The sequence below is a fragment of the Urocampus carinirostris genome, chromosome 17 (genome assembly GCF_059441175.1).
Source record: "Urocampus carinirostris isolate Australia breed hairy pipefish chromosome 17, RoL_Ucar_1.0, whole genome shotgun sequence".
Classification (NCBI taxonomy): domain Eukaryota; kingdom Metazoa; phylum Chordata; class Actinopteri; order Syngnathiformes; family Syngnathidae; genus Urocampus; species Urocampus carinirostris.
Window position 1 is genome coordinate 18,738,075 of NC_142365.1, and position 27,136 is coordinate 18,765,210.

General features: G+C 37.8%; 1 protein-coding gene across 2 annotated transcripts in view; it reads right to left on the bottom strand.

Moving 5' to 3' along the window:
* Positions 1-673: 673 nt before the first annotated feature.
* slc8a2a (solute carrier family 8 member 2a) overlaps positions 674-27,136 on the bottom strand; it is a 39,951-nt gene continuing 13,488 nt past the window's right edge. For both annotated transcript variants that reach the window (XM_088320949.1, XM_088320948.1), the window contains exons 4-14: positions 24,170-24,569; positions 22,951-23,088; positions 22,110-22,337; positions 21,759-22,037; positions 20,170-20,610; positions 18,256-18,611; positions 17,103-17,206; positions 12,180-12,292; positions 8,017-8,116; positions 6,391-6,660; positions 674-3,090 (exon numbers count right to left, since the gene is read on the bottom strand). In XM_088320949.1, coding sequence (XP_088177075.1) covers positions 2,714-3,090; positions 6,391-6,660; positions 8,017-8,116; positions 12,180-12,292; positions 17,103-17,206; positions 18,256-18,611; positions 20,170-20,610; positions 21,759-22,037; positions 22,110-22,337; positions 22,951-23,088; positions 24,170-24,517 — 2,754 coding nt within the window. In that variant the 5' untranslated portion in view covers positions 24,518-24,569 and the 3' untranslated portion in view covers positions 674-2,713. The remainder of the gene's footprint in view (positions 3,091-6,390; positions 6,661-8,016; positions 8,117-12,179; positions 12,293-17,102; positions 17,207-18,255; positions 18,612-20,169; positions 20,611-21,758; positions 22,038-22,109; positions 22,338-22,950; positions 23,089-24,169; positions 24,570-27,136) is intronic.

Genomic DNA, 27,136 nt, shown 5'->3' on the forward strand with positions numbered 1-27,136 from the left:
ATAATTAAGTAAAGTATGGATTCAGACTATTCCATAAACAGGGTTGGGTAGGGTTACTTTAACTGCATTACTTTCAATTACTTTTGGATTACTCCAATACCAAATATGCTAATAAAAGACAAAAGAAACTAAATATGTATAAAATTACTAAATTTTGTGCAGGCTTGGGGAGTAACGGAATACACGGAACGGCAAAAATGATTTTGGCAAGCTGTTTGGATTTATTTTCATATTATTTCTGTCGCATTTTATGTTAGTTTTGCCAGAGATCCAAGAGATCAAAGCCAGGAGAGAAAGCTTACCACGTGTTGTGAGTCATAATTTTCAGAACAGATTTGGATTTTTTGCATCTTGAGGCTTGTTTTTACAATTCTCTCGTTTTCTCCTTGGAAGGTCAAAATTCATAGTTGTCTTCTCTCCTTATTATGACTGTCTACTACACTATAAACTTGTCATAGAGGCAGTTGCAACTTATTTGTATGGATGCAAGTATTTTTAGCAGACACCAGACCACCCCAATCACTCAAGCATTATACAGTTGGTTGGTTGGTTGGATGTATCCCTTAACCACTCGGGTCGTGTGAACACCAGTTCCTGTGGTGTGTCTTGGGCAAGTACAGCCTGGTGGCACCCATCCCTCTCCAGGCCAACATATGTTTCCACTCGAATAAACCATTATTAATGCTGATGTTTTTATTAAGGTGAATACATATATAAACACTCCATGTGACAAAAACTCACATTAAAATTGTTATTCTAATGGTCACATTGGTAATATTACAATTAAATTTACAGTAATTTACAAAGGCAGTACATGAATCTACAATATAAAAAGCGTTAAATCACTTTGCAGCCAAAAACGAATTTAGAAAAAAAATGAATTCTTAAAAAAAAAAAGTAGTGCAAAGGTCACACAGTGTGAAATTCCTTCTTTGTTCAGTTAACACTGTATGCTCAGTATCATCAAGTGCAATACATGCTTAATGCAGTAGATATGCTGATTTAAATGCGCAAGCATTTTAATTCATCTTCTGACAAAAGTGGTGTGTCTCTTTTAAAATGAATTAGCGATAATTTATTTCCCAAAAGAATGCCAAGAAGCCGTTTGAGAAGTAAATCTCACTTGCTCTCACATATTACATCATGCTCTCACATATACACAGCTATACTCTCATAAAGTCATACCCACGCACAAACACTACAGTACTCTGTAAGGAACTACACTGCCACAAATCCATTTTCTCCCAACCTTTACCAACCACCGACTCTGCCAACACCTCGAAAGACCTACGATTCATTCACAAGACCCTTCTTTTTTACTAAAGTGCACACACGTATACTGTATACACGTGTACTAGAATGTCAATAAAGTAGATCTGAATCTGAACAAGAGCACGCATATCAGAGCCCACAGACATACAATGTATTCATTCAGGGAGTGTGACCAGACTTTGAACCCCCAAAGTGTTCATTTGTAATCGAGTGTTTAATAATTGCAGAGGTTTATTTCATTGTGTCTGAACGAAATTGTGCCTATTCTCAATCTTTTGTTTGGTAAACTTTTTTTTGAAGAGCATTAACAGGAACTCCAATCGGTCACAGGACACGCCAGGTGCCAATGCCTCCCTTTCTGTTTTCTTCACGCTCTTTCTCCCTAGACATCTGCTCTAAGGGGGGCAGAGGGGTGAGAGGGGCTGTTATCTGGCCTTTGCCCCCAGGTACCATGGGGTTAAAGAGGGCTGAGATCCATGGCTCTGGCTCCTTGGCAAGGAGGCCTGGCACAACCCAGTCATATGGCCGGGTTTGCCCATGTTCATCGGCTGAAACATGCACGATGGAGTCAACAAAGGGATAAAGAGCCTTTTCTTTGGAGGGGGTAGGGGGGAGCCTTGCGGCCTTCTCTCACCCCAAACCATCTGACCCACACTTGTTAAGTCCCGCGATTTGGTCGGGAAACTACCGCTTTGGCTACGATTCTCCCGCCTACCGATCTGAGAGCAACAGCTACCGATTTCTAAGAATTTCTTTTCTTTTTTTTTTTTGGTCGCCAACATTTTTATGTGAACAAAGTTTTGCCGATTAAAATTTAGCCGAATTATCCATAGTCTCTATCATCGTCTTTTTCGCCGTTCGGCACCGGAAAAAGCTTCGATCGAGACTCGGCAATCATAATCTCGAACTCCACGTGATCTCATTCCTTCGAGAGCAGCAGACGAATAAGAGTGTTTCTTTTGACTATGTTTAAGAACACCAGAAAATTTGGAATAATTAAACATTGTAATAATCACATGTAAACATAAAATAACAATAAAGTAGATTGAAAAACGAATTTTATCGTTGTCTTTTCAAATAATAATAATAATAATAATCGCGTCAAAAAATAAAATCTCCCGATTTCCCATTTCTGAAACTTAACATGTATGTCTGACCAAGGCACCCAAGACAGGAACGCAACAAACTGTGCTTGGTGTTAGGCAGGAATATTTAATTTTGACACGTTTGGAATTAACTCCTGATCATTTAAATGAGTTGATTATCTTAAAACCGGGCTTATGGATTAGTACTTTCATTCCTGCTACAGAAGTTCTCTTCCCCTCCCCTTTCATGTGTAAGAGTATGATATTATATGTAAGAGCAAATATAATTTACGTCTCAAAGGCCTCTAACAGAATACTGCATACTTTTGTGCAATTCGTACCCCATCTGCATTTCATCAGAAGCCTTTTATATGGCAGTAGGCCTCTAAACTAGAGAAGAGAATATAAAGGAACCATAATCCAAAGAGAATCATTGTTGTGAGGATTTTGGGGACCCGTGGTCCTCCCAGTTCACCACCTATCGAGGGCCTTCGGCGGATCATCAACACTCCCATCGTGAAGAAGGCAAAAATGGTAAAAAGCGTGACGGAAAAGGCCAGTGAACCCACATCCACGCGAAACTCTTTACCCTTGACTTCCCAATAAATGGCGGCCACAGACCAGGCTACACCAATACCTAAAAACACATTCACGGCATTGCTTCCTGTTACGTTTCCCACTGATGCGTCTGCGTATTGGTCCTGAGTTGCAGCCACTTTGCTGGCAAAGGTATCTGTGGAAAAGAAATATGGATTTTCTTAAATACAAATTCTGCGAGCCGGCTCTCTGAAGTGAATGCGGGGGGCCAGCTCTCCACCAATCAAAAGACACTTTTTTCTCATGTGATTGATCAATATGCATTTATTTTCAGAAAATCTGTTGATAACTTTAAATGTGTTGGGTTAATAACATTTTTAACTTGTTTTTCTAAATCTAAACTATCTGAACTATTTTATAAATCCCGATTTTTGTGTGTGTGCATGTTTGTATGTGACTTATAGGCTTCAAAACGCCTGTACTGATTTTCGTGAAAATAAACACTGTTGTACTTTAGGCCTGGGTGAGGGTCTTTAGCTAAGTTTCATGGAAAGACACCCCCAACTAAGTCGATAAACATCTGCTTTTGTGTAATGAGCTTTGATGGGCTCTCTAATCCCATCTGTTGGCCAAATTGTGTACTGCAATTCCCGACCACTGACCACTCCAAGATGCCCAATTCAATCTTCTATCGGCCCCGCAACACCAGGCCATTTAGCCCGCATTTTATGGTTTATTTTTGTAATTCGGTAAATATTTTATATATATTCAGTGTTTTTCAAGGATCCCATGTTTCATATTTAGCGCTTTTTTAAAGTAACAAATTTAAGGTTTATTCTTGTGTTTTATCGTTTATTTGTTGTTGCACTGGAAAGTAAACTAATTTACATTTACATTTTGTTGTGTCATGTCTTTAGGACAGGATTCGATGTTGTTTGAAATTTAAGTTGCTTCGTCTAAAAAAAAGAAAGAAATTAGCTGAAAGTTCACTGTAGACTCAACATAATAAATGCTATTAGAATGTATAAGTATTTAGTATTTTTCAAATTAATTTTTAAGTCATTTCGTACATGTTATTACATAATGATTGATGTATATCATTTAAAGCAACAAAAAAAATATTTTAATTCATTCCAAATTATCTATCAGCTTCCTTTCATTGCTTTCCCTCAGGTTGCGCTGATTACAGATGTGTGTTTTTATATTTTTTATATCATTTAATCATCATATTTAAGGCCATTACTTGTTGCCAGGGTCAGAAACCTACCAGGAGGCCTTCACAATTAGTACAACAGGCCCTGTGGCATACAATAAGTGTTGATAAAGCTGTTGGTTTAGTTAATAAGATTTCGAGTTGTCGGATATAAAAGGCCATGGGAAACGTCAGCACTTTCACAAACCATAATTGGCTAGGGGGCGGTAACGGAAGTTTAGCTAGAAAAAGTTGAAGAAAATTCAATATCCCCGTGTTCACTGCTTCAAGCTCACTATTTTAGCCCTAAATTGAAATAAAACGTATGGCAGACATACGATAGTACTCGATTTTCAGCGTTAGCTTTGAAGGCGATAGAAAATAACTTTAATTGAACTAAAACCCACAGATAATCTGTTCGACAGAGGTATTGAAATCATTGAAGAAATAAAGGAGGTTGTATTGGACAGACGAATGAGGCTTTGTGCAAAAAAAGACCGTGCTGTTTTGTGCATTATGCCTTCAGAGCGTTGTACCTCGCGCATCAAGTGTTGAACGTCATTACGAGACGAAACATGAACATGAATTCAAGGCAGCTACCGGTACATTAAAACGCGCTGTGTCCAGCAAACAAACACAGACCCTGAAAACCTTTATCACTGCTGAAAACATCACCACTGAAGCTATCTAACAAATTGCTCACTGAATAGCAAACCACGGAAAACCATTTACTGATGGTGAATATTTTAAAGAAGCGTGTTTGTGCGTGTGCGCGAGCGTGTGCCCTCTGCATTGCTGCTGTTATTTCAAGTTTTGATATTTTCTGCAACAAGATATCATTGATAAATGGTATACAGTGGGACCTCGCTACTTCGTGGTTCCACGTTCGCGGGTTCAGAGCTTCGCGGGTGTAAAAAAGAATAATAATAGAATAAAATAGAAACAATTAAAAAAATATATATATAACATAATATATATATATATATATATATATATATATATTTTTTTTTTTAAGCATTTTTGAAGGGGCGTCGCTACTTCGCAGATTTTCACTTTTCGTGGGTGGTTTTGGTCCCCATTAACGGATCTAAAAAAAAAAAATAATTAATAAATAATTATTTTTTTTAAAGCATTTTTGAAGGGGCGTCACTACTTTGCAGATTTTCATTTTTCGCGAATGGTTTTGGTCCCCATTAACCGGGTCTAAAAATGATAATAAAAAAAAAAAATTAAAACAAATAAATAAATTAAAAAAAAAAAAAAGAAGAAATATATATATATATATATATATATATATATATATATATATATATATATATATATATATATATATATATATATATATATATATATATAGGTCAGTTATACCAGTGTTTTGGGGTGGCAGTAGCTCAGGAGGTAGAGCGCTCGTCAAAGGATCCCAGTTCGAATCCCGGCTCGTCAGTGATACATGTCGAAGTGTCCTTGGTTAAGACACTGAACCCCTAATACCCCCAATAAGCAGGTTAGCGTCTTACATGGCTGCAATACAAGGCCGCTATTGGGAAATGTGAAGCACACTGTAAAGTGCTTTGGGAAGGCTTTGACTTGAAAAGCGCTATATAAATGCAGATCATTTCATTTTCATTTGTTTTTCAACCAGTGTGACGGGACACACTGGTGTGCTGTGAGACCTTGTCTAGTGTGCCGCTAGAATTTTATCTTTCCAAAAAATCAGGCCATTATTCAGTATTTTTGCACTCTTCAGATGAGGAACTGTGATAGTCATCCATATCAGTTGGTGGCAGTAGATTTTTATACTTTTTATGTACTAATTATCTGCTCTTGAGGTAGCACAGAACATTTAATAACTTAATTTGTTTAACAAAGCGGTTTAAGATTTTACTGTAAAAAATAAAAATTTAAAGCACATCATTCTTTTTAAGTATTATTTTCTTCTTTTCATATACTAATTATCTGCTTATGCGGTAGTACAGTGAAATATTTGACATAACTTCGTTTTCAAACATTTACGACGGGCGGTGTGCCTCAGAACTTTTTTATAAATAAAAGTGTACCTTGGTACAAAAAGGGTTTAAAAACACTGAGTTATACGATTAAAATGTCTATCCATGTTGTATATTTGGACTGGTGTAAAATGACAGCTCTGTTGGATATTTAAAAAATGTTGTGCGAGTCATTAATCTTGGTGTGGCACACTGATTTACAAGGACATTTGAAGATGGCACTCCGCACCGAAAAGGTTGCTGACCCCTGCTCTAAGGTAACAAAGTAATAAGGTGTATATCTATACGCCATAATTACCAGGAAGTGAAGTCCCCAGGGCTACAAATACCACTGCAGTGACCGAATCCCTCAGGCCAACTGTGCATCCAAAATGGGACGCCAGGTCGCCTATAATTGCCGTTAGGATTCCGATGACACTGATTGAGACTATAAAACATGCCCATCCGTTCATGTATCCAGTTGGTGGGACAAAAGCGAAGAGAATCTTCCAAAAAAAGCTCAAAAAGTGCATAAAATAGTCAAAGCAGTTTGGCATGGACGGATCTTGGCCTTCATCATCTCCATCACCTGTTAAAGAAAAACACAACAGTCATCCTGGCCATAATAGTTCAAGAAAACAGATGGAATTTCATGGCATTTTTAGCATCCAGAGAAGATTATTCATAGCATCTAGACCACAGGTGTCAAACAGGCGGCCCACGGGCCGGGACCAGCCCCACCCAGGGTTTTAATCCGGCCGGCGAGTCAACACTGAGAGAAGCGCAAGAGAAAAATAAACTGCAGTTTGAAATATGTCCACTTAATGTCACCCAAGCCAAACACAACTTGCAAAGCAACTGTAGTAGTATCTCTCTCTTTTTGTTTCTCTATTTCCTCTCACTCTCTTTCTCTCTTTCATTTCTTGCTTTTTATTTTATATTTTTTATTTATCTGTCCTTCTCACACTCTTTCCCTCTCTATTTCTCTGATACACACTCTGTTTCTCTCTTACACTCTTACTCTCTCTGTTATCTGTTTCTCTCTTTCAGTTTCTTTCTCATTCTTTCTTTCTCATTGGGTGGCAGTGGCTCAGGAGATAAATTACTTGTCTTGAGATCAAGAGGATGCAGGTTCGACTTCCGCCTCCGTGTTGTATGTTGAAGTGTCCTTGGGCAAGACATTGAAACCCTAATGCCCCCTGATGAGCAGGTAGTTAGTGTGTGTAAAGCACATTGTAAAGTGCTTTGCGAGGTCTTCAGTGACTTGAAGCGCTATATAAATGCAGACCAATGCAATGTTTCTCCCTTACACTTTCTTTTCCTTTTTTTATGTTCTCTCTTACACTCTCTTTTCCTTTTAATTTTTTCTCCCTCAAATTAGAGATCCCGTTCCTCGAAGCTTGGTAGCGCGCCATTTTAGTTCAAATTTCCTGCAGTACTAGTTTTTCCAGTAAAGACTACGTCTTTTTGGTCAAGTTTTATGCTGAAAGGTTGCCACAGAATTTGGGAAACTAACCAAGCAGCATAAAATCACTTATAAGTGATTCAACAGAACATTTAAATTAAGGAAACGATGCAATTACCCTCGGTAAAAGATCCAAGAGGGCAGAAGATGTACTAGGGGCTAATATTGCCGCTTCTAAATCCATTCGTTTTTCAAATACAAAATGTAGCCAATCATTGGTTTCAATGTATGTGAGTATTTAAAAAAGAAAAGGTTTCTACTTCACATAATTTGACTATCGCGTGTCCTTTTTAGAATGCAAATGATGCGAGAAAGTGAGGAATCACTGTACATCGCTCATTAAAGCCTCACAAATCATTCACATACAAATACAAAATGGCAAAGAAGCTCCAAGTCTTTCCGTGCTAAAGTTGCGTCCCCACCACTACCTGTATCCAGTCGGATTAAATAGAAAAATAGATGTATAGGTATATTACATACCTGCATTGACTGTGACAGCTTCAATGAATTGTTCCTTCCATGAATGAGAACCGATCACATCTGCCAGATTTGTATCTTTAAGGAGTTTGTCCACAGTATTCTGTTGGATTAAATATGATGTTTTAGGATGAAAAATTGTTCACTTATTCTGAAAATACAAACTTAGGGTACAAAGCAGAGCAAAGGAGAACCTTTATAATGCGCTATGTATCAATAATAAGAGATAAAATCAACATAACCCTGTAAAAAGGGATCTTTGACGTCAAATGCCATCAATGGTAGTCATTGAATAACTTACCAATTACGAGACTTACACAAAAATTCAGAACAGTGCTGTAAGAATGAACCAAACATCATACATAATAAGCAAGTTCATTTCATTTAATTCAATGCTACCAGCCCTACTTAAAGAAGGTTATGTAGTCATGAAACTACAGTCCTATGAAAAGATTTGGGCACCCCTGATAATTTTCAAGGTTATTTCTCTTTAAATCACTGGTTGTTTGGATCAGCAATTTCAATGAAATATATCATGTAACAGACAAACACAGTGATAATTGAGAAGTGAAATTCAGTTTATAGGATTTACATAACGTGTGCGATAATTACTTAAAACAGTAGGCAAGTGCAAAGATTTGGGCACCCCAACACGAAAATTACATCAATATTAGTAGAACTTCTTTTTGCAAAAATAAAGGCCTCTAAACCAGGGATGTCAAACTCAGGTTGGTTTTCCGACCAAATCCAGACTTTTTGTTCTGAGGTGGGTTGGATCGGTAAAATTTTAGATATGTTTTTCAGTATTATGCTTTATCATTTAGCCTACATTAGTAGCCCGCCCTATATATTTGAATCATGGATGACAAGGGATCTTTTCGAAACACATTTATTCACAAATAATGGGGACACAATATTTTCATGTTTGGAATTAAATGTATTAACTGGTTTATTTTAACAGTTGAGTGAATGCAGTTTTACACCCTAACTGACTCATCAAGCTATACAAACTCAAACAGTGGCTGGATAGAGCATTTGGTTTGCATTTCTTTAAAAAAAATGATAGAAAGGATAGACATTACCTGGAGACTCGCTTCTTCTTTTGACATACTCAGAAACTTATGGCGGGCCAAAGTAAATCATCCAACGGGCCAGATTCAGCCCACGGCTGGATGTTTGACATGTTTGCTCTAAATAGTTCCTGTAGTTTCCAGTGAGAGTCTGGATTCTGGTTGAATGCATTTTCGACTCTTCTTCTTTACAAATCTTCCCCAGTTTTTTTAAAGGCCCGAGCATCTGTTTGTTTGCTAACAAAATCTCCAGTCACGTTTAATGGTTTCCAAGGTTGTACAGCGTTTAAAAATCACACAAGTGGAATTAAATGTATTAACTGGTTTATTTTAAACAAGACATGTTTTTGCTAATGCCACCAGTTAGTGACGTTAAAGGAGTGGTGCATTGCCCTTTGTGTGATTTTTAATAGCATTCAGGTCTGGGGACTGAGATGGCCATTACAGAATGTTGTACTTGTATGTTATCTATAATATAATTGTCCATGCTCCGAAACCATTAAACCTGACTGAACGGGAGATGTTTTGTGAATGGTCAAAAATACTTTCGACCAAAATCCAGATCCTTATTTAAAGTTTGAAATGTTTAGAGGCTGTTTTTTTTATGCAAAAGGAGGATGTACTAATTATTGATGTCATTTTTCCATAGGGGGGCCTAAATATATGCAGCTGCCTACTTTTAAGTACAGCCGCTGTCCAACTTACGAATGAGAAATGGTTCTTCGTTCGTAAGTTGAATTTGTTCGTAAGTTGCTTCAGTGCTATATTTTGTATGTTTAAGTATGTTTAGGGCTTGTATACATAACCTATATTGTTCTGTACAAAAAAAAATTAAACATTTCATAAAATAATATGCTCTATAAAGATAAATAAAGTTAGGTTTAACTTACTTTTGTAAGCTGAGATTCAAGAGTTAGGCGACTTCCTCCTCTGTGCTAAAAATTGGTCGAAAAAAAGCGATCCAACCATTTTCTCGGTCGCATAGAGCTTTCATATTCCACTTTTTTTTTTTTAAAGAAATGGTTTGCCTCTTCTTTACACTTTACACCAAACATATTGAATGGATGCACGAGATATTAAACATTAAAAATGTCAACGTTCTGGAGATACAGTACAGTATGTTTACACACGAACTAGGAAGAGGAAGCCGGATTTCTTCTTCGGGGTGGATGCTGGGTGAGCTTTCACGGCGCCACACGGCGGTAGAGGCAGAAAGAAGCACTACGGTACTGTCCTCTATTCAGAAAAAGGCGTACAATACAAAATCTAACTTGGAAGCAATGGCTGGGTATTTTTCGTCATGCCGAAAAAAATATCTACCGTTTTTCGTAACGCGAATGTTTGTAAGTAGGGGAGCGTCTGTAATTCTTGCAAACTTACTGTAAACCCAATAAACTTAATTTCAATTCTCAAATGTCACTGTTGGTCTGCTATATGATATATCCAGCTGAAATTGCTGATTTGTACAACCAGTGATTCATAAACCTTGATTATAATCAGGGGTGCCTATACTTTTTCATACAACTGTACGTCCTGAAAACGATATTGCTTTAAAAGACAGGGGAAAACGAAACATGCTTGGCACATCGAAACAATATAGATTAGTGCAGGGGTGTCAGAAAGACCCATAAGCCAAAACTGATCCTATATGCTCTTTAATCTGACCTGTGTAAGCACCTACCAATTTGTGGGTCAATAGCAAGACATGTTTTTGCTAATGCCACCAGTTATTGACGTTAAAGGAGTGGTGCATTGCCCTTTGCCTTTTAGCTAACTAGGAATGCAACACATTTATTTAATTGGCCTTTACACAGCCAAACATGAACAGATCATCCTGTTTCTGCCACCCCTGGGTTCAGAGTCTTGGAACATCTTCATATTCATGTCATGCTTTAATAATGTGATGAAAAACGGAGAAATGTTGCAACCAAACAGCACACGGGTGAAACTGTACCTGATCAAGTGCGCCATTGGAAGTCTGTTATGCAAAAGGTCCCAGATTGTTAGAGAATCAAAGCATACAAATCGTTTTTTTAACCCCATATTTGCAGATATAGTATTCATAGTTGCTATTTATTGTATCCCATAGATTTTGTCACACAAGTTTGTAAGTGGAGTGAACCACTTTTGCCTAGTTATCTAATACTACTAGGACTTTTTCTATACATGGGTTTACTGTACCTCTTCATGTACTTTCAAATGTTTCTTGCTTTTCTGTGTATGTTTAACTGTGTGTAGTTTTAGATTTGTTTTTCTGGACAACAGCGGCTAAAAATGTGCTGCCCCCAGATACCAGGTAGTCCCATTATAACAACTGGGTAGCTTACAGACCGGTTTTGTTAATAGTTCACCAGCGATGGGTCAATGTGACGCAGGAGATTTTTAAAAATAAACAATACAAACAAATTATAGAAAGTCTCTTTTATGACCCGCGATCAAAGCGAGGGTGGTGATAATGTTTTAGTTTGGGATCTAGATATGTGTATATATTTGTCTTCTTTTGGTGTCCGTCCACCCAAGAAAATGGTAGGAGTTTAGATATGACAGCCATATTTTAAAGGCAGTCATCTAGGTTACCCTACGTGTGAAAAATGCCAAAAAAGCAGACTCAGCACTTTTGGTTTTGTTGACACAGAAAAGACATTCCACTCTTCCAGGCCTTAATGACATTGAATAGCAACATCATATTTCATAGGTAGTCAGGAAGGTTACCCCAGAGGTGACTCTGCTTTTTTGGTGTTGTTGGCTAGGCATCTTTCCCAAATTTAAGAATTTAAGTCTCCACCTGGACTCAGTCTTCCTCTCTGGTTTTCCATTCTCATGTGCCAGAATCCCTTCATCAATTATCTGCAAGGCCTATACTAAATAGGGTCACGAGGGTGCTGGAACAATCGGTTTACAAGACAAGTGACAAAAGTTAACCATTTCTACAGATTCCCACCCTTAAATGACACATGCAGCTCAGTCTGGAGCGGTTCATATATGTACATATTATTTTTCCTTTAAAACTTTGTTGGGTGCTGCTCGTAAACAGGTGTGATTTGTAGTCTGTTTTATGCAAATTTGAATATTTCAAATATTGACCTACCCACTCACCTTAAACTCGCAAGACTCTTCTATGATAATCTCTATCCTACTGTGCTCTCCTAGAATTGGCTTTCCCATCTCAGAGATCCGTCGAGCCTCTTCTTCTTCAGGGGTGGGGTGGCCTGGAAGGGATGGGAAAACGTTGTTTTTCACTAAGCGCCAAATGCAGTGTCTTGAATATACATCTCCTGGTCAGGTTCCTATCTTGTAAAGTTTGTACACTTTTATGATTGTTAAATGTAATGCAGCATTTGAAAATCTGTCTGTCTGTGCGTCCGTCCGTCCGCCTGCCTGTCTGTCTGTCAATCTATCAAAATAATGATAACCAGACATACAATTTTTATTCAAATTGTGAGCAAAAGCTGAAAACTAGTGGACTGGTGTAGATTTATTTAGTGGAGTAATAGTTTCCTGATTTGGGATTCAAACCCGTTACCTATTGCTCTCCAAGCTGAGTTTTTACCTCTAAAATATTCTGGCTTGCAAAAAAAGACAAAAGGAGAGAATTTGAACTTGACTTGGAAGTGTTAAACTGAAATTCAATGGTTATTGTATTTCCACAACTCTAGGGTGCACCGTGCTAAAAGGCTCAGTCTCAGTTACATGTGCAATTGTATTTAACACACACACAAGGCAGACTTGATAATAGGGCACGGGCTTTATATACCATTTGCCCACCAACACTTCACCATTTAACGTTCTCATTGTGTTTTCTACCATATCCAATTCACACCAACAACACACACGCGCGCGCACACACACACACACACACATACACACACAAGTGTTTGTATTTGAAATTAGAGCAGGGGCAAAACAAACGTTCTGATTCAAAACTAGAATGTGAGCAAGACTAAGTTTGGGTGTCCTTCAGTAAGTATTGCTGACCAAGTACTAATACTGAATATATTTAATCATTAATAGGCCTACGCATGGTAAACAACACTGATAAAATTGGCACAAAAATAGAGCATGAATGAAACATTTTTTATTTAATAATCAGCATTCAAAGGAAACCCATGAAGTCTTCATCTTTTGATTCTGAATTGAATAGCTGTGCTAAGTGTCCATCAAATATGATTAGTTTTCTACACTGTGGGCACTTTCCCTTTCTACCGTGCAGTTCCTTGGGAAATGATGCTGATTTTCGCGAAAATTTGAGCAAAAGTGCCAGCAGACCTCTTAACCCAGACGTCCTCGAGGGCCGTATGTCCTGTATGTTTTTTGGACGTTTCTTTACTTCAACTGTTGTCTATAACATGGCTCACAATAAGAATTGGAGACAACATTCAAAGATGAAAGAGACATCACAATCAAAGCAAAACGTCGTTCCAATATTGGAAGACTTTGCACTTATATTACACTGTCTCCCTTACCACGAAGGAATTACATGGCTGGCTCTGGTCAAAGCATGTTCATCAACCCGTGATATACTCATCAGACACCCTTGTGCATTCTCTTGACCCAAGTACCCTAATTCTAAAGCATGCAACTTGTGTTCAGCACGAACAGATACATTCGATTTTATAAAGGAGTTAAATCCATACAATTTTTCACAACACAAGTCAGATGATACAAATTATCTGCATTTTACCAAGCTAGCTGGAGCTTGTTAATGATCCTGGTTATCAGAATCCCCTGAGTTAAAAAAAACCCTCCAAAAACATCCAGGACATGCGGCCCTTGAGGACCAGGTTGCCCACCTCTGCGTTAACGCAAGCATGTACCTGTACACTCTGCCCAGAATAAAAGTAAGCTCAGAGCTCATTAACTTTTTTTTTCAAATCGGCTTTCTTAGCCCCAATGCAGATGAGGCGCCATTAGCAGGATGCTGTGGGCGATCATCCCAATTGTCAGATGGTGCTGCCCCTGCACACCAGACAGCATTTTCAGGGCTGCTTCAAGTTCTGTTGATTAGCGTATTTTCACGCCCAAAAGGCGCACCTGCGTTTCAGATTTTCTAAAATATGTAGGGCGCACCCTACAAGGCAGTGTCTCTCATACAGAGCGGCAGACAGAGACGAGCTTGGTGCCCTTAGAATCGGGCGCCTGCTCCAGAGAATAGGGGGTCTCAGGTTCGAGCCTTGGCCCAGTCAAGCCTTACACCATTTTTTTGGGTGAAATCTGATGCTTTTGTGAGATTGTTCACATTTCCAACTAGATATGTCTTCTATGCCTCCGTCGTGGTGCGTTGATTTATACGCTATGCGGAAGAACATGGAAACCAACCAGTCGTGGCAAGAGAATTAAAGATTAATGAATCGAAGGTTTGCAAGTTGGAGGAAGCTGAAAACAAACTCCAACAAGTTATTCAAAACTTGAATAAACCACAACCAAACTCAGTTTTGATACAGCTGTATACACACACTTGTATGCGTGTCTGTGATGCGCCTCCGGTAGTGTTAAATTCTGCAAATAAAACAACTGCGGAGACTGCGCCCTTTCACATAGTGCGCCTTATGGGCGTGAAAATACGGTCAAGATGATTACATAGGATATTTTTGGATATTTACAGGAGAAATAATCCATATTAGAAGAAGACAGAATGCCAATGTGAAAGATACCATGGAAAAGTGCTATTGCGAATGCAACACCGGCACGAAAGAATGTTGTACCAGCCAACAAAAGCAAAATATAGATGGTTATTTGTGGCGCTTGCAGATAGCATTAGGTTTTCCCGAGGCATGAAATGGGGATGCATCGAGGTACAATACGATGGTGATGCGTTGCATAACGCATATACTCATTCGTTCATATACAATTAATGCCCACACGTCCTCCTTTAAGTGTTCTCATGGTGTCCTCTACTACATCCACAAGAAACACTGCACTATAAGGCACGTCATACATTTTAAAGAAAAACTAATACTTTCATGTGTGCCTAATAGATGTGAAAATACAGTATATCGTGAGCAGAATGTGAGAGTTTTCGACAAAAAACACATGCCACAGAGGGCCTGCACATATACCGACATTATCAAATCCCAAAGATCATTAGCTGGTAAAAGGTGATTAATTCCTGGAAACTTAGAAAATCATGCATTAAAATGTCCTATTAAGCAAAACAAACCCAACCTTTTTTGAGCTATGCCAAATATTTTATGTTTGAAAATCTTCATGAAACAGTATCTGTGAATGTATCGAAACGTTACATGATTTGTTAGATACCTTTTCCAGAATCAATCAAGTGTGATTTATATTATCCGTGTCAAATCCAAGAATTTTTAGACACTTTGTTGGAACTTATGAAATGATTAACATGTAAATGTGTTGAGCACAGTTCAACACCGAGCAGCAAACTAAAATGTTCTGTAAAACTGAAGATGCAGCCTGCTGATAATATTATCAAAGTTTCTTACAGCATTGGCTATTTTTATGGAAACTAATCATTGAAAAGCACGGCAAACTTCAACCAAAAACCAAATCATCTTTCTTACCCTGATTAAGCAGTAATGCTGCAAAAAAACAGATAATGATAACATCAATTGTCGTAACAGAAACCCCAAAAAACGTGCTTTAAAATCGACCAATAACCAAATTAATGTGATGCGTGTGTACTTGCAAAAGTGTACTTTTTGAGTACTGGAGGAGTTTGATTGAATTGAACTGTATTGTCTGAAAGAAGCATTGCAGTCGTTGAGGTATAGCAATTATTTCATTATGAATTAATACTGTGTTGGAATAAAACTATCATGATACAAAATTTAATTGCTACAGGGTGCAGGTATAAATTTAACAGACGCTACAACAAAAAGTTTTTTACAAAAATCTCATACAGTATTGCAAAAAGAGGAAAAGGGTGATTATCATTATACAATGTCACAATCATGCATCCAGGTTAACATTTCTCTGTAGGATCCCTCTCTATATCACTTTCTCTCGACCTTACCTTACTTGGTCAATCACTTAGTGGTTCCACTTTCTTCCTCAAAACAGAGGTTACTTCTCTTGGTTTCCCTCCTATAATGGCTCTCCCTAGTCACTATTTAAACACTGTGTCTCCTTGGTTCTGTTCCATTTTTTTTTTGTCTACCTTGTCTCGTCCCAAGCACTCTTGTTTCAGCGTCTTGTTATTCCAGTACAGTGGTACCTCTACTTACAAATTCAATTCCTTCTGTGAGTAGCTTGGTAACTATAAAAGTTTGTATGTAGGGACTTATTGTGTATGTAAATGCACTAATCCATTCCAAGCCCTTCAAAAGTAGTTTTTTTCAATAATTGACAAAAGAGCATCAGAACATGAAACAAATACATATGAAAATTAGACGAGCGCACAAAAAGGGAAAAATAAAGGAAGTAATAAAAATGTGAATTTACCATTTTTTGCCTCGCGTCTACTGAAAAACGGATTCAAAGACGTCTGCTTTTGCCGGCTTTTGTCAATCTATCGTAAATGCGGGAGGAAAACGTAGCGATAGTTCACCTTGTCAACACTTTTTACGGGCGATTTCTTTCCACAAATTCCGAGCCTTAGTAAAATTTAGCTAAAATGTCTTTAATTTGGGCAGATTGAATGATGAAGAATGATCGTCTCTGAACTGTACTGTGAAGGTGACATGTTGAGCATGCTAGGACCATGCATGTGCACTGGGTTGCCAAGCAGATTTGAAGTGAAAGCCAGTTTGTTTACATTCGGGAAACTCTGGGAGGGGCGAATAGCAAGGCCTACTGTACTGTATTTTTGACTTTGTAACTAGAGGCATTTTTTCCCGTTCACGTACTTTGTAACCTGAAACTGAGACATTTGTAAGTAGAGGTACCACTGTATATCGAACCCTCGCTTGCCCTTCTGGATCATGAGTACCGCCTGATAAACTCTTGGACTGTCTCCTTCGCTATTTAGGTTAAAAGAACACAGTTTACAATAGTAATCAGTGTTTCTGCACTTTGCTTTCGCACCACCCCGATTTGTTTTTTAAATTCTTCACTTACCGGAGATTCCTCGCTTTAGCCATTTAGGCTCTTTGAGCACAATGAAGAAGTTTTCCTGTTTTTCATACTCCGCCACGTTTATAATGTGGACTGTTAAGGTCTGGCTGGAAGCATAGAAAAGACATAAAAACGCAATTATATCATTTCCACAAAAGTTAAAAATGAGCCATGTAAAACTTCTATTTCGGAACTTATCAACTACAACATTTAAATGACTGTGATTTGTTTCCTTTGGGCATTGTCAATGCCAAAGGACAATACATCTATTTTATACTGTTGGAAAACTATTTGAAGATGCAAAAATACTGCACCATTTAGCCAAAAGAAGTATCGGTCTCACAATTCCACTCTATGTAGATTTTAAGTCACAACCATATGCTCACATGAACTCAGTAAAAATACAAAGCGGTGTGCTTTCAAAATCAGTTTACATTAAGTGAAAATTTAATGAGACTAAATTGACTCAGTTCAAACGGGGTGGCTGAAGCTTCCCACACTGTAGACAGTATTACAGGATTACCTTAACTTGATCCCTATCAAATCCTGACGTAATGGGGATTCATCACACTGAGGAAGGTAACATTTCCTCTAGTTGAAAGTGATAACGGTCCACGTAAAATACAAAGAGAAAAAAAATAGTTGCAAAAAAAGAAAAACAATCTATTTGCACCAGCATAGAAAAAAGGTTTGTTTTTTTTCTTTTCCTCAAAGAAGCTTGTGAACCATCATTGCCAAGAAACAAATATTATATTTTGTCTATCTTTTGTACAGCATTGCTTTATACAACAGAAGAAAAGCAGGCCAAAATTCCTCCATAGCATTGTGAAATACCAATTATTGTAAACGTTATCGCTGTCAAAGGTGGCCCAACTTGCAATTCGGTTGAGGAGGTAAATACTTTTTCACATAGAGCCAGAAAAGGTTATGGCTTTTTTGCGCCTTGATAAATGGAATTAACAATTTAAAACTGTATTTTGTATTTCCTTGGGTTGTTTCTGTGTGATTTTAAAATGAGTTTGATTATCTGAAACCTTTATGAGTGATAAACATGCAAAAAACACATCAATCAGGAAGGGGGCAAACACTCTTTCACAGCACTGTACATCGCGTGATAGGACCTATCAAATGCCTCAAGTTTCTGTGTTTTCCTCACCTGGTTTGTTCATTGTTAAATTCCAGCTCCCCCTTGGCCAGCTCGTAGTCCACTCCGGCTTTGGCTGTGCCATCCTCTGTGTGATACGGTACAGAAACGGTCCCTCTGGAACCCGAATTCCTCACCACGGTCACCGGCAGTGTGCCTGTACTCTCACTCACCCGCAAAACCCCCTGACCAAATGTAAAGATGCCCGCATGGTCATCATCCAAGATGGTGACCGTAGCAACCAGAGGATCCACAAGTTTGGCTGAACAACTTTTGGCTTCATCAGCACCCTCCTCTGACCTCAGATTTTCAAGACGGACAAAGAAATGTTCATCTTCTTCAAAAATGTCATCGTCCAAAATCTTCACCTAGAAAATAATTTTTCAAAGGATAGTCAAAAAACTCAATGGAAACCCAGAAACTATAAATTCATAGGGCACTGTATTTTTTTTAATATAAGGTGCAGCAGATTATAGGGCGCACAACAAAAATGAGTATTTTCTGATATTGTTTTTATGCATAGGGCGCACCAAACAATAAGCTGCATGAAATAAATTGAGAATACAGTGAGAGTTACTGTGTGTATTTGTCGATAACTGTTGGGTATGTATTTAATGCAATGATCGATCAGTCGATCAGTGTCATTGTATTCAATGGGAATACGATGACACATGAAAAGGCATTAGAGCTTAACCTATTATCACACTATTTTTTACAAAGCCAGAAACAATGGTTTGCATAGTGCATTCTGATGGGTTAAACAGTACTTCTTCAACTGTGTGTCAATAACCTCTTGGTTTACTATGTAAATGTATGTAAAAGGGCATCTATAGTATTTTTTTGAAAGACTTTCCGTTTTCTCCATTCTCTAACATTCATTGGTTGATACGCAACGGGACCCTAGGACAAGAGTGGCACTAAAATAATGTTTATTTTACCATTATGTATTTTACCGTTTTTGTTCTTTAAAGGATTAAAAAAGCTGACATGCCATATGTGTCCTACTGGCCATATATTGCCAACTACTGTTCTAAGAGGATCTGTGAAAAGATAGTTATTTTACTAGATTTGAAACTGTTTTGCTTAACAAAAGTTTGCACATTTTAAAGAATTGTTTTATTTAAAAAAAACAACATTTTTTTTATTATTATTTTATGTTGCTCAAAATTAATGGACAGTTTTCCTAATTTTGAACAAAGAAATATTTTAAACCATTGGGTACCTTTTGAGGTACTTTCAAGTCCCTTTAGGGGAGCTTGGACCCGCATTTAAGAGCCGCTGTTACAGTCATGCCAGTGGTCTGTACCACGGACAGGTTTGATGATCGACTTTATTTTTGCCGTCTGGCCCAATACAAACAGTAGCAATAATAATAGTAATAATAATAAACCATAATAACTAGATCACTGGGGATCTAGATGAGACAGGAAAGGGCATACGATTTGTTTTTAATCAACAACACTATTTTTACTCACAGTACTACGTTATACAACATAGTTTTAGCTGAACACTTTCCCATAATGCTCCATTAGTGTTGTACAGCGTGGCACCATAAAATAGTGTTATGAAGAGATCAAATCTAATGCCATTTCCTTTCTCGTCTAAAAGCCTAGTGGAATAGTGGTTAGAGTATGGCGCTTCTCATCGTCGTGATCCGGGTTCGATTACCAATGCTGAGTAAGTGAGGTCAGCAATATTTGTCGACTGATCAATCACTGCTCAAACACAGTGATATATTACTGTAAAACTTCTATACAACCCAAACCCAAACTTTTTTTGGGGGGAGTGAAAGAAGATGCCTGTATAAAAAAAAATTCTGTGCGGACCGGTAATTAACAACCCACGGCTCGGTACGGGTCCACAGTCTGGTGGTTGCAAACCACACATACATACAATAACTAAATTCCTATTCATATTATTACTCACCTTGATCTCTTTCCGTGTCTCTCCTGGTTTAAATATCAAGGTTCCTTTGTTGAATTCATAATCAGCTCCAGCATTGGCAGAACCATTTTCCGTACAGTAGTCCACATGAAAGGTATTCTCTGCCATCCCCCCATCAAGTATCACCCAGAGGCTCAAAGTACCACAGTTCTCAGTGCACAGGTACTGCGAACTTTCGAAACAGATGTGAGAGCACGTAAATTTATCTTCCCTTTGACCTGCCACCCCTACACGCCGTACGTGTTCGGCAGCGTGTTTCCTCAGAAGATTGCCAGCACCGATCAGCAAACGGGTTGCCTGGATACGGTAAAAAGCTCGACTTTTCTTCTGATTAACCAGAGTGGAGTAGTTGGCCATTTCGATGAGTTGGTCCAGATCCTTCTCTGGATGCCTAATTCTTAGCTCTTTCAGAACACGGACGACCTGATGAATAGAAATGACGCTGTTTAGAGGCAAGGTTAACAGAGACATTTCATCTGCTATTGCAGGCAAATATTGGAATAAATGGCAAAAGATGCCGGATATTTGACACATACACACACACGCAATATACTGGATATACTGGTATATATATATATATATATATATATATATATATATATATATATATATATATATATATATATATATATATATATATAAAATGACTATTTTAATAGTAGACTAGTCACCAACAATTAGTCAAATAATTGGATACGGTAATTATTATTGTTTTCTTACATTTATTATGAGGCAAATGATAGTAAACACAAGAAAAGGGGAAACAATGAAAAGTACATCTTTTATTGAACATACTGTGGATTCATACAAAAAATAATTAAAAATGCTCTTTGCTTGGTCAGTATCCATGAATTAACCTCTGCCTATTTTTATAGACAGGCAAAAAAATAATTAATCAATTGAACTTTTATCCCTGTAAACAAAGAAAAGGCTCGTTAGCAACATTAGTACAGTAATAATAAAGACTGTGTTGGGTGGCATTAGCTCAGGGGGTCTTGGGACCAAGAGGTCTTAGGTTCGATTCCCGGCTTCTCCGTCTTATATGTCGAAGTGTAACAGTAGTTGCCTTGCATAGCTGACACTGCTATCAGTTAGTTAGTGTGTAAAAGGGAAAAGTGTGAAGCACATTGTAAAGCGCTTTGGGAGGTCTTCATTGACTTGAAAAGCGCTATATGTATATATATATATATATATATATATATATATATATATATATATATATATATATATATATATATATATATATATATATATATATATATATATATATATATATATATATATATATACACACACAGTGTATTCATATATAAACAAACATAATAAACAAGGTCCTAGTAAAAAGCATTATCATTATTTCCCGATTACTCCGATACACAATGCTTATCGTGTTTTTCATGTTCAAAAGCTCAAGTTTTGGATGCATGTAGTTCAATGAACATTTACAAAGATTTGCTGGTCCAATCTATTATGAAACAACCCTTAAAATAGGCAGGGTTCCAGACTGATGGAAGAAATTCCAGCACTTAAAACGAAACATCTTGTGATGGCAGGTGAAATGCCTCCCTTACCTCTTCTTGGTTCTGGTCCATTTCACTTGGTGTTTGTACAGACACTGTCACACTTGAGGAGTTTCTTGGGCCAGAAATGTCCTCTGGGGTTTTTCCATCCATGATAAGATCATGGCCTTTTGGTGCAATGTCACCTTCCATTTCCACCACAATCCCATGTCTTTTGTCAGCACGGTAACGTTTGTGAAGGTACTTGTAGAAGAGAAATCGGCGGTCAGCGATCCAAGCCAGTAACACACATACCGGAAAGTAAAGCAATGTCACTGATGCTTCCCACACCTTGAAAAACAGACAAAGTTACTTTTTAAATATTTCAACATGCATAATTGCTGACAGTGTATAGAAACGCACCTCTACAATCCCAGGTGATATGACAGCCAGTATGAGATATAGCCAAATGTAGGCAAAGATACTCCAGAAAGATGTAATAAAAAATACCCGAAGGTGTTTGATCTTGCGAGACTCCCCATCAGGGATCACCCACACACATATGCCGAGAATGACAAACATATTGAAGGCAGCGCTTCCAACAATGGTGCCTGGGCCTAGCTCCCCTGCATTAAAGTTATGACCGCACACCTGTCGGGTGAAAAAAAGGTGGACAATAATTGTGAGAATAAAGAACAGTATTGATCACTGAGAGACATAATGTTAGGGATGACTGCAGATGTGGGCAAATAGTCAGACCTCCAACTTGCCAACAAGTGGTGAGAAACATTTTTTGATTTTGTTAAATTTTTGCAGTCTACGTACTGCTTATGCAGTTGGGCAATAGTTAAACATGCGGCCAGAAGTCAACTTGCGGGGAAGAAGAAAATAACTGCAGGAAGAAGCAAAGGAAACATTCCTTTTTCTATTTTGTCTTTGCCCAAATAAACAATGGATGTATGCGAGGGAAAGGTGAACTTAAGAGGTTTCTATTGAGAGAAAGCCCATCTTTGGCGTTCAATTCAAAAAAGCAAAAAAATAAGAAGAGTAAGATGGGTGGTGATGAACTGTGACAAACTGTGAATGGCGAGCCCACAAAAAAATTGGAAACTGCCCAGTTCTGTATCCTTGATTTATTTTGAACCCAGCTGTTTAAGTAGTAATGAGGAGCTTGGTTTATACAACAAAGTATGACCAACTTGCATCATAAATAAGTGTCATTTTGCCTCTATCCTGACAAGTTTTTATAAAATGTGTTGTATACCTCGATGACAGAAAGTAAGATTTCAGGAGCAGAAGAGCCCAAAGCCATTAATGTGAGGTTGGAGACGGTTTCATTCCAGATTCGCACGGTGGTGACTGTTGTCTCTCCATTAGCTTTGGTAATGGTTATTTCCTTCACCTACAACATAAAGCAGTTTTGATCATGAACACAAAATGCGCAATCAAGAACAAAAATACAGTGGTACCTCTTTTCACAAGCACATCTAAACATGAGAATTTCGATATACGAGTTTTATTTGCCACAAAAATCTTGCTCACTATACAAAGGTAAATCCAGGTCATGAGCAGTCCCAGTGGCTACCACTAGTGACTACTCCAGACAGCTCACTACCAACATCAGCTGGTTCCAGTTTGTGCATGCAAAATACTACAAGAAGAAAAATGTGCTGTAAACATTTTTGTTTGTATGTTCATTTAAAGTTACAGTAACTTTAATTTAATGTGACTGTAAGTGCTTACATATCATCAACAGTCTCTTGATCTCATATGCTTCAACCTCAGCCAATTTTACCCCGTATTAATGGTTGCAATTATTCTTATCAAGGAATTATAAACCTTACAAACACAACGTGGCAACTATTTACTCAGAACAAGACAGACTATGTAGAATACCGTGACAATATTAGCCGTGCACAATGACGTTGTCTGCTACCAGTGATTGAATTGATCCCGATTTGAGTCATAAATGGGTTAGACGAAACCGTTTTTTCCCCTCATTGTATTAAAATTGTAGTACACTATTTTAAATTATCAAAAAAAAAAAAAACATATAAAATACAGAGAAAACATAGAAGTTGACAGGTATGCGATCTCTGTCACTCCTCTTTGCAACCAACCCTACCACACTGATTCCTTCCCACTGCACACAAACCTTTGTTAACCCGACTTACTCACATTGGTAGGTACTCATTGCAAACTCGTATTTTAGTTGGTCAATGTCACCTTATTTATCTCATTTATTGGGTTTTTTCTGTTTAATCACTATTTGAATGTTTTTGAGTGATCAGGAAGATGCGTTTTACGGCTCTTGAGGGTTCACTTGGATGCTTTGGGAGGACGGGAACGGACCATTTCTTTTCTAATTATTTCATATCGGTAAAATGTGCTTGTTACAGAAGCAACACGAGCTACAAGATCGATCCCGGAAAGAATTGAGCTTGTGTGAGAAAGTACCACTGTATGTAATTTTTTTCAAATACCTGAGAAGTAATGACTTCGATGGATGCCATAAATCGGTCGGCGATGATGGATACCCCAAGAAATATGTACATGAGACATAGAAAGTAGATGATGGCTCTCCCTGCCCTCTCTCCTTGGGGAGGATTGAGCGGCAACCAAACTGGCAAAAGTATACCAGGTTTACATACTACATGACCTGCACAAATTCGCTTTTCGGATCCTGTGACGTTATTAGAAGGTTGGCGTGGCTGAGGGCCTGATGCTCGCTCAATAACTTGTGGCCTGGAAGAGGTACAAGGGTCCAACAGTAGAATCACCACGAGAAGGGGAACAGGGACGATCGAAATGTGAAAGGTTAAGCGTCCCATAATCTCCGAGAGGCGAAGGTGCACTGGGGAACCACTGGATCAGAAGCGTTTGCTGAAAAAAATATATATCTCAGAAAAGCATTCCAATACAAACAATGCTCTCAATGTGTATTATAAAATTCCAATATCTACCGCTCATTATGTTCAAACATGGACAAATTACGTAAATTCTCATGCAACTTTTGACATGCAAAAACTATGTTCTTACTTCTTATGAGAAAAAAAATGCCTCAAGTTTGAAAGGCCTAATCACATGCTTCAACTCTTTTTCATACATGTTCAAGCTAATGTAACTCAGATAAGGGGTGACACGAGAAGCTCTGTCCATTAATGTGAATGAGCGAGCGAGTTGTCTGTCCCTGTGTGCCCTGCGATTGGCTGGCAACCAGTTCAGGGTGTCCCCTGCCCACTGCCTGGAGATGGCTGGGATAAGCGGTACGGCTAATGAGATGAGATGAGATGATGATTCTAGCTAAGTGATTTAACTCAAAGCTTTGTCTTAAGTGAAATCTTTAGTAGACACTTAAAATAAGGTGAGAACGCATCAATGGATTTTGAATTTGAAAGGAGGACCGGGAGAAAGGGTCTTGGATAAGAAAAATGCCAGCCCTTCCTTTTTTTTTTAATCAAATCTTCAAGGTTACAAAAACAGATCAGCCCTAAATGGCGCGGATTTTAAAGAACGGCAAAATAGTTGGCCAATAGAGACAATGATGAAATAATCAAGACAACAAACACCATGTCCAAATAAGGAACTGGCATTCCATTAAATTTCTTGTTTTCATCCAATGGTAACAAACTTAGTCAGTCAAGACTGGAAATAACAAGTGCAGGATGCAGGATTTTTATTTACAATAGCCACAAACACAAAAGTTGAATCGAAGTAGAGGTAAACTAAGCCCAAGTAATTATAAGTATTACCTTTGAAAAACGAAAGCAACAATGTTATACCGAGGAGCTTTTACGTTTGCATTCAATGCCAGACGTTTCTCTAAATGGGTAAGTGCAGGTACCAGCCAATTTTTGCTATTTTGACTCATTTTTGAAGAACTACAGAACACTTAATTCTGTAGCTATACAGGCATAGTACACGTCAATAGAAAGTTTCAACCCTCATCTTTCATTAGAAAAAAAAATATTTTATTTGCTTTTTGATCACACTATTTTGGTTACTAGAGGGCCGCTCACACACTCTCAATCGCTGGATATAAGAAGCAACATGAGTGTAGGCAAAGGAATGACCAGAGGCATTCCTGCCATCTAGTGGTGGTTTATCATACTAAAATTATTCCCACAGGCTTGATACTTACTCTTCAGCAGAACCAAAGCTTTTAGAATAGCATACCAAAATCATTCGCAGAGGCTTCAACTTACTCATCAGCAGCGCCAAAGCCTTTAGAATAGTTTAAAAACAAAAAAGACAAATCTTTTTCATTTTGGCACCCAGATACAATGCTTCTGAAAACGTTTTTATAATGTTATTGCACTGAATGAGTTATTTAATATGACCTGTATGGCCTTTTCACGTGCTTCACACCTAGTAAACAATCCGAATGTGCGCAGACTTTAGAGCGAACATAGTTTATTGATGCACATCGTCAGTTTTAAAGCTGCTGGATTAACACATGCTAACAATTAACAAGAAAACAATAAATGCACATATTGTATTTCTAAATACGATAAACAAATCAGCAATTTAAGATTTCGAAGTTTTTTACGCCACGTCAGTTTGTGAGAATAGCAGTCTATTCCTGGTACCTATAGGTGAAACTACACTACGTTCTGTATTGTGACTTGAAACAGATACTTGCATGCTGCATCTTTGATGTTGCCCGATCATTATACAGTTTAGATTCAGAAAGACAGCCAACAGAGCTCTTGGATCACATTTCACTTTCCAAGCACTGCTATGGTTACTACCACCTCAGACTTAGGACCACCACACACACTTGTACATGTGCAGTATGTTTGAAAAACAAAAAAAGAACATTTGAAAACTGTAGCACCACTTTATCTTATTTGTGTCTTACAAATACATGAATGAATTCAAGCCTCGCATTTCTTTCATGAAAACATTGAAAATAGGCTCAATACCATGACCATGTGGCAAACAACAATGCAGAGAGAGATCAAACTCGCTGCATAGCGTCAAACAATGACTTGGAGTTTTAAATATGTCCACTGGATGTCGCCAAAGACAGGCGCCACTGTAGCTATATTTGCTGACTACCATTAATCAATCAGAGAATATTAAGGAAACCCATCCTGAAGTTATTTTCCTTACAATAAAAATTACAAATTAAAATAAAAAATAAGAATTGGGTGTATTTGCAGGAGTTAAAAAAACAGCTCCTTTCTATAATCACTGTGAAATATAACAGCAAATTTCTCATTAAAAAATAAATATTTTAAAATAGTGTTTTTATGCTATTTGGTCACTTTCCAGTCTGCATGAGCTTCCCCGAGTTCAATCAACAGTAGTGGAAATGAGTTCAATTGTTGTTTTGCTTGTCTGTATTTACAAATGCAGTTGATAAACGCTACAAATGATTAAACACTCGTGTAATTAAAAAAAAAATAATAAGGAAAGCCTCATTAATCGTTTTATAGCTAAATCTT